General features: G+C 44.2%; 2 protein-coding genes across 3 annotated transcripts in view; one reads left to right on the top strand and one right to left on the bottom strand.

The window, feature by feature from the left end:
* The first annotated feature begins 6 nt into the window (after positions 1-6).
* On the top strand, positions 7-1,581 carry DOLK (dolichol kinase). The gene has a single exon (XM_008940411.1). It carries the CDS (start codon positions 70-72, stop codon positions 1,426-1,428), a length of 1,359 nt encoding a protein of 452 aa, XP_008938659.1. The 5' UTR covers positions 7-69; the 3' UTR covers positions 1,429-1,581.
* A 2,944-nt stretch (positions 1,582-4,525) lies between these two features.
* Positions 4,526-8,371, bottom strand: part of PHYHD1 (phytanoyl-CoA dioxygenase domain containing 1) — a 6,465-nt gene continuing 2,619 nt past the window's right edge. The window contains exons 5-11 of one of the 2 annotated variants that reach the window (XM_008940409.1): positions 7,593-7,648; positions 7,340-7,402; positions 7,217-7,238; positions 6,747-6,875; positions 5,027-5,143; positions 4,751-4,877; positions 4,526-4,571 (exon numbers count right to left, since the gene is read on the bottom strand). In XM_008940409.1, the coding sequence (XP_008938657.1) occupies positions 4,526-4,571; positions 4,751-4,877; positions 5,027-5,143; positions 6,747-6,875; positions 7,217-7,238; positions 7,340-7,402; positions 7,593-7,648 (560 nt within the window). The remainder of the gene's footprint in view (positions 4,572-4,750; positions 4,878-5,026; positions 5,144-6,746; positions 6,876-7,216; positions 7,239-7,339; positions 7,403-7,592; positions 7,649-8,371) is intronic. The other variant, XM_008940410.1, reaches the window with a different exon arrangement.

The following is an 8,371-nucleotide window of genomic DNA, read 5'->3' as shown; positions in this document are numbered from 1 at the left end:
CTGCTCCAGCTGGGGGGGGCCGTGTTCCAGTTCCGCTCCGCCGCCAACAGCGGGCTGCTGCCCGCCAGCATGGTCATCCCCCTGCTGGGCATCCTCATGAAGGAGAGGTGCAGGTCAGCTGGCATGGTGTCCCTCGAACGCCTGGGCGTGGTGGTGGCTTCCACGGGCATGCTGGTCGCGCTCTTTCTGTCCGTCATCGCGGTCGGCATCACCAAACCCGTGCCCACCAACACCTGCATAGTTACTGGTGTGGCTGGCAGTATAATTATCTATACCATGAAGCACTCTTTGACTGTTTCAGAAGTGATAGAGGTCCTTGAGGTGCTGCTGATTTTTGTCTACCTCAGCATGATCCTGCTGTACCTGCTGCCCCGCTGCTTCACCCCCGGAGAAGCTCTGCTGGTTCTAGGAGGGATAAGTTTTGTTCTCAATCAGCTCATTAAGCGCTCGCTGAATGTAATCGAGGGCAGAGGTGATCCCATAGACTTCTTCCTTCTGGTAGCAGTTGTTGGAGTTGTTCTCCTTGGGCTTTTTTTCACTGTGCTCTTCATGTTCATGGATTCGGGTACGTGGATCTCCTCCATGTTTTTCCACATGATGACAGCAGTGCTAGGCTTAGGGGTCATCATGCCATGGCTGTACCGACTGATCCAGAGGAACCCTTTGTTCTGGCTACTCCACTTTCTCTTTCAGACCCAGACAAGAGTTTACCTTCTTGTATATTGGACCATTTTGGCTGCTTCAGCATGTGGCGTAGTTTTCTACCAGAATGCTAAGAGATCATCTGAATCTAAAAAACACCAGGCTTCGACTATAACCAGGAAGTATTTCCATTTCATTGTTGTAGCTACTTATGTTCCTGGACTGATTTATGACCGCCAGCTTCTCCACGTTGCTGCAGTGCTGTGCCTGGCAGTGTTCATCTTCTTAGAGTATATTCGGTACTTCAGGATCAAACCATTTGGCCAAACCCTCAGGCATTTGCTGTCTCTCTTCTTGGATGAAAGAGACAGCGGACCTCTAATCCTGACTCATATTTATCTCCTCCTTGGCATGTCCCTCCCAGTGTGGCTGTTCCCCAGGTCTTGTGCTCCTAAAGGTGCCTTGTCTGGGGCAGGAGCACTGGTCCCTTACGCAGGGGTACTGGCAGTAGGGGTAGGAGACACTGTTGCCTCTGTTTTTGGCAGTACAATGGGGGAAATCAAATGGCCAGGAACAAAGAAGACCTTTGAAGGGACGATGACAGCTATTTTTGCTCAGATCATTGCTGTGGCTCTGATTCTGATCTTTGACAGCAGCGTGAATCTGAACTCCAGCTACGCCTGGATTCTGACATCTGTGAGCTTAGTTTCTCTTTTGGAAGCCTATACTACCCAAATTGATAACCTGCTGCTGCCCCTCTACCTCCAGATAATGCTTATGGCATAAAAGCCCTTCCAGGAACAGAGGATTTTCCCTTCCTAGAGGAAAGTAGTCCTAGGATATGCACTGTAATGAGAGCTCAAAGCTGACCTGAACACTACTTTTGGTACAGTGGATAGAATTGTTATAAACAAGTGAAAAAGACCTGTTTAAAATAAAGGGTTTGGGTTGGTCTTGTTTTTTCCCCCACTTTTAAAACAGCAGGAGCTGCTTTATGTTCTCACAGGAATGCAAACATGACTGGTAAAAATAGCATTTGTGTCTAATAATCTAAGTTTCTGCTGGGTGCACAGAGGCAAAGGAAGAAGAGGTAAGTCAATGAGAAGACAAATCAAAAATAAAATTCTCAGATGTTGCCACCTCTGTATTGTATCAGAGCCAAAACTGGTTTTGCTGTACTGAGTCCTGCTGTCTTGTATGAGTGCATATGTGACCCCCTCATTTCTGTATAAGCACCATTTAAAGCATGTTTGATAAGGAGGGTGGCCATGCAGTGGGTGAGCCTGTCCCAGTGTATCCACTCACCCTCCCCAAGAGCCACAGGGACACACCACGATGCACAAACACAGCTTCAAACTCTAAGGCTGCAAGAGCCAAATTTGTCTGGAGTGGGTGGGGGACACTTGAGAGTGTAAGAGATTGTTTTATTCCAAACAGTACTAATGAGAGGGTTGTAATTTTAGCCCTGAAAGCTTCTGGAACAAGAAAAATGGTTTATCTTCAAGTTTATAAATCTCTAAATTAATTTGGAATGATATTCAACATAGGGGAAAACGAAGCAAAGTCACAAGTAAAATTAACTGCACATTGATCATGAAAGCAGGAAATTGTTAAAATCAATAAATGTTTTGAATACTATTGCAGTTTTCTACTTTTCACATTTTTTGAGCTAGATGTGTAATTAATTTATAAAAACGCTTCTATCAACAAATTGAGTAAAGCCATTTAATTATAGCTGCCATTTTGTGGCCAAAAATCCCATCTCATTTTTATGTATTGAACACTCCTGTCTTGACAGTCTCTTCTCACCAGTTTGCCAAGTGTCTGTTAGAACAAAACATTAGCACATGTCCTCCCTGCCTCTTCCCTCTTCCCAAGAAGTGTCCAAGCAGCATTTTACATTCCAGGATTGTTGTTTGCAGGATGAATTTTACTTCTGACACTTTTTATTCACTTTTGGGAATAGTTGTGTGAGTCCAAAATACTTTACACAATATTGTCCTGCAGTCCCAGCTCCAAGACTGTGTCTTGGGAGCAAGAATAAGACCAGAGGTGGAGTGAAACTAGTGCTCTGGGTCAGACAGACCAAACAAAATTGGCCTCAGAATCTAACACTGTGTTTGTGCCTGCAACAAAGCCAGGACTGGAATAGCTGAGAGGCAGCACTGCCCAATTAACCCCCTGCCTGGGCAGGGCTCCTGAGATTGGATCCAGCTTTTCCTGAGGATGTCAAGATGATCCAAGAGTTCGTTTTGATTAATAATGCAATAAATTGTCAGATAGTCTTTGCAGGAAACCAAACTGAGTACTTGTGCTAGACTGAGCTTCCTCCACGTTGAACAGGAAATCCTGCAAATCCAAATCAGCTTCTTGCTTTTATTTATGCACTTGAACTAGATGGTTTTGTACACTGAGGGTGGTGGGGCATACAATCAGAGGACAAACCATCACTCCTCAGCAGAAAAGGTGCTATTCTAAATTAGTCACTCTGATGGAAAGATCCAGAAAGCTTTAGCTCTTTCAGGAGCCACAGCCTTTACCACTAGCCACATAAAACAGCACCAGAGTTGCAGTCATTTTCCCTCCACCCAGCTCACAGCTTTCAAATAAACAGTAGAAAAGGTAGGGGGGGGGGCAGCAGCTGTACCTGCAGAAACTTTGAACTAGAGGCTCCTGCTGTCGTTACCCAGCTTCCCAATTCCCACTACAGCCTCCTGCCCATTCCTCTGGGATGAATTCTGTGCTGTGCTGAACCTGTTCTGCCTTGCTCAGCAAAGCCCTAAGGGCTGAAAGGAAGCATCTTCCCATAAAGACACCAAATTCAGCTGTTTCACATCAAACAAATGCCAGAGACAGGCAATATACTTCTGAAAGGGATGAGTTGGTAAGAACTGGAACTACCAGGACTCCAAGATGTCCTAAGGTTACTATGATGTAGTTAGTGGCTTGATGATGCAGCCAGGGCAGTGAAATTACAGCTTCTGCTCAGTTTAATATAGAGGCTTGAGCTTGCCTCAGATGTAACTTCTGTTTCTTAACATTCCTTAGATTTCACTTTGCTATAAGGTTTGGTGTTGTTTTGTTGGGGTTTGGGGAACAGTAGTTGTTCTGGTGCACATTGAGTGTTCAAACCAATCATCAGAAAACTTGGAGCTGGCCCCATCTGTTGGGAGAAGGTCACACTGTGTCTCCCTCAAAGAAAAGATGTCGGAGATGAAAAGGAGAATATGTATTTTTTAATTTCAATATTAGGAGTTTGATTGTGGGATTTTTGTTTTCATAATTTCAACGTGAATCTTTAATAGTAACATTTTGAATCAACAAATCCAGAGATCAAACACTCAGCTACAGTTTGCTAGGAATACTTAGAAGACTGAGTATAGAAGTAGACTTCCTGCTTCATTTTGCCCACAATAAAATCACTTTCAGTCACTATTATTCAAACAATAGGACAGAGACCTAAGGCTAAAAGTCAGCCACCTTCACATGAGACATTTGCCTGCACTGCTGGGATCAACACAGCCAAGAAATGCACTAGACAAGCTCTTGACTCAAACAGAAGAAAATACTGAGTATCTACAAGAGGAAATACTTCTTAACTGGTCTCAGGCAGGGTGCAATGGTTTTTAATGGTCCTCTCTTGAGATGAAGAGGTTTCCTCACCAAAAGGGCTGGGCCTGCTCTCCTACAAGTAGGGCTCATGCAGGAGGAGAAGCTTCTGTCTAATGCAGGTGTCAATGCCTGTGTCAAGGGTCCTTGTTCTGAGAGAAGGATCAGTTAATCTTGAGAGCTCATCTAGTGAAAGTTGCATTTAAAGGGAACAGGGCAGGTGATCAGAAAGGAATATTGATCAGCTATTGACTCCAGAGGCCAATCACTAATTTCAAGTGTAGAGTGATGGAAAAGGCAGTTCAGGCGTTGGCTGGAGCCTAGGAAGTAAGGAAGAGGGAAAAACAAAGCTTCAGAGGCTGTTCCAGTTCTACAGCTAATAAATCAATGCTAACTGAATGCAACAGAAACTGTGTGACAGGCAAGACCACCCATAAAAGCCTATCCTGGCTATTGCACTGACAAGTTTCCTTGGGTGCTTTTAGGATGGTGACCTTACCAGTTCTCTTTGCTCCAGCTGGTGTCTTTGGCTTCCATCACATGGAAGGTGAAGACGTGGCGAGACGACTCCGAGCAGTTCTGTTCACTCTTGTGGACAACTTCCCCATGGATGAGGATGAGCCCACCTGTTGGACAGAAACATCCCTACTGCTTCCTTCACATTTCAGTGCCAGCTTTAAGATATAAGGGAAGTTCAACGTGTTAAAATACAGTTTTAGGTCTCCTGTTTTTCTTTCCTGAGCTGTGAAGCAGACTTGCTTGGGGTGGTTTTTACCTTTACTTATAGGCAGAGGTATGAACTGGCTGTCTTCATAGACTCTCTCTGACCCTACAAACTCTACACATGTGGAGGCACCTGAAGCTGCACGGACCATTCTCCGGGTGATTCCACCTGCAAATCCACAGAACAAGCAAATACACATAAAAATTAAACAGCTGCATTCTGCACAGCAGAGGAACATATCTGTGAATTCTCTTGGCAATAACAGGAACTTTATTACTACAGCATATTCAATTTTATCCTCAGTAATTTGGGTGGGGCTTTTTTCATTAAGCAAAGATTTAGGCTTTTCCAGCTGTGGCAGAAACTGATAAACAACTGCCTTTTGTTTGCCTTTCTATCCCTTTCTGTGCATTGCAACATAGCCCTTTAGGAACATAAATAGTCATACACATCCACAAAGCCAACCTTTGGTCCATTTTTCCTTTCTATAAGAGCATAAATTGCAAGCAGAGTGCAGCTGACTCCAGAATCCATGAGGGATGAGTGCCTTAAAAACCTTAAGAGCACTACAAGTACACTCACTGAGTCAGTGCTTAGGTGAGCAACAGTTTAAAGCTGATTAGTGTGCCCTGGAGTTAGTGAAAAACAGCTAACTGCTGGTAATCCACTAGTGGTTACACACACAGAGCAACTACACAACAGCCACCACGTGAGGCTGTGCTTGTCAGTGGGCTCCCCTGGGACACCGACTGTTCTCTGGTGCCTTGGATGGTGTCCACGTGATCCTTGCAGAGATTTGGAGGGTTTTCCTTGTTTACTGAAATTCAGACCAGTATTTGACAGCTCTGTGTAAGTGGATTTTTATTCCATTCACTGTCAGGACTAAAAATTTTAGTGGCCGTGGTAAAAAAGGGGATCTTTGTGATGGGGATGGAACCTGGAACAGAAACAGTTTTGTGAGTGGATGGAGGAGGGGGGAAAAAGTGATTTCTCAGTCTATTCCTACTCTGGAAGGCAAAAGGAGGATTATTATTCATTGTGGTCCATAAACAGTTTTGTGAGTGGATGGAGGAGGAGGAAAAAAAAGTGATTTCTCAGTCTATTTCTACTCTGGAAAGCAAAAGGAGGATTATTATTCATTGCAGTCCAGATCAGACTTGCTGAGCATTTTCAAGGCTACAGCTGAAGTTGTAGGAGCACAACTATACAGCAATGACCCATTTTACTACAGGAAGAAAGGACCCAGTGGCTTAAAACCTTTCTCACATTGAAGTCTTAAATCTCAGTGGCCTGGCAAGGAAGACTCTGAATCTCACTGGGGAAGCTTCTGAAATAATGCTGCAGTGAGAAGATTCAGGAGCAGTTTTAATGGGCTTCCCCTTAACAGCTTCAGGAGTAAAGAAAAATTCAGGAGGACTGTTCTTCCTTGCCTCTGTACCCTGCATTCTTTGTTTCTAGGCTAGATAGCAACTTAAAACTGAACACAATATCAGTCATGTATAGTGCCTCTTTTTAATTAAAAACTATTGTTGTATTAGGCTGGTGGGGTGGACTGGTGGCCAAGAGCAAAAGGCAGCAGTTAACTTACTGAAAACCACAGCTGTAGATTTGACAGCAGTACAGGGGGAGATCCTAGTGAATAAAGTCACCCTTTCAACAGACACAAGGAGCTGCCTCTGCAGGCACCAGGCCAGGCAGAGAGCATCACACGTCTCCTGACAGAAACAGGGGAGCACATGCACAGCACACCCCAAACTGCCAGGCCTCTTACTGGTGTGGGAGCCAGGAATGAACCACAGGCAGCCGTTCTCCAGCGTGGCATCCTCCAGGGCAATCCAGAAGCCCAGGATTCTGCCCAGAGGCTCCGTGTGCAGGAAGGTGGCATCCTGGTGTGGGGTCACTACAACCAGACACAGTCGTTAGGGTCTTTCAGAGCCAGTGAAACTCAGTGCAGCTATAAGGATGACAAGTTTGCCTCTCCCTGATCTGAGACATCTGCCCACCACATTAAATCTTACACCAAAATACCACCTTTCAGCCTGCCTCAAATGTGAAAGTAGCTCTTTGTTCGAGTTGCATAAGATGTAGAAACATTCCTGGGAAACATGGTTGCTTTTTTGATAATTTTAAGAAGATTTGGACCACAAAACTCACAGGCTGAAGTCTGATTCTGAGCGTTTTTCCTGGTAATATTCCTTTCCTAAAGGAGTGTTATGTGCAGTGTGATAATACAAATCTCACCTTCACCACCAATGCGAGGTTGCTGCAAGGAAAGAGGTGATGTGTGAAGAGAAGAGTTTCACAGCTCCCCTCCTAACAGGGACAGACAGTTTCTTGAGGGACAGACAACTTGAATTACTTTACCTTGAAGATATACATGCTTTGCACAACTACTGGTTTCTCAAGTCCTAGTTTCCTTCCCAGTTCCTGAAAGAAAACTTTCCAAGATTTACATTTGCTGTTTTCTGCATGCTATAAAGCATTACTCTTTGAAGACATTTAAATTTCCTTTTATGGAGAAAATTACTATTCTTGGGAGCCTAGAAAATTAAGATTAACTACTCTATATTTTTTTCTTTTTCCTCCCAGAGTATTCTAGGCAATAGTAACAGCTCACCTGCACCTTGGAGGAATGGGTGATTTGCTTGAAGACAGGATCATAAGCATGTAAAGCTAAGGGGAAGGAAAAGGCTCAGACTTAAGATTTCATTAACAGATGGGAACTTGGCAGCTCTCAATGAGCTGCAGAGGCAACAGCCAAGCAAGGGGAATTTCAGCCAGAAACTTTATCCCTCCCAAGGGTGGATATACATGGCTATTAACACCCAAGGTGATATGACAGCTGTAGAGTTGTACAATCTTCTTTAGAGACCAAAAATATAATCATTCACTGCCCAAGGACTGAAGCTATATAAAAAATAGAGTACAGCAGAGTGAACCAAACCTGAGCATGTCATGATTATGTATTGTATTATGCAAATACTAACACAGCCACCAATATACATGATGACCCCTGAGGCACCTAGATGAATCCACCCTTTAAAAACACAGGTCTTATGACCTACCAAAAAATTAATTAATACAAAAATGAGCTAGAGCTTATCTCTGGTGCCCTTTGCAGAGGGCCACAGCCTGCAGGTCAGAGCTGCTTGCACACAGACACTTACTGCAGTCCAGCTCTGACAAAACCATGAAGCACAGACTGGGAATTGTGCCTCCTTCTCATCCTGTTCAAATTTACCACGAGGACACACGACTGGGTCCAGCAGGGGCTGCTCCTGAGCAAAGGATGAGCCAAGATTCGACCAAAAGGAGTAATTACAAAAAAAAAAAGTAAATCTAGAGCAGCCTTTTGAATTGTTCAGTTGCTGAGTCAGCAGCCATCTACAGTTGTTT

Source organism: Merops nubicus, unplaced genomic scaffold (assembly GCF_000691845.1).
Source record: "Merops nubicus isolate BGI_N331 unplaced genomic scaffold, ASM69184v1 scaffold8365, whole genome shotgun sequence".
Lineage (NCBI taxonomy): Eukaryota > Metazoa > Chordata > Aves > Coraciiformes > Meropidae > Merops > Merops nubicus.
Note: the sequence above shows the minus strand (reverse complement) of the source record. Positions and strands in the feature narration are given on the sequence as shown.

Bases quoted from the DNA above. Each gene is read 5' to 3' on its own strand.
- DOLK (XM_008940411.1), top strand. From the start codon at position 70: ATGGTCATCCCCCTGCTGGGCATCCTCATGAAGGAGAGGTGCAGGTCA.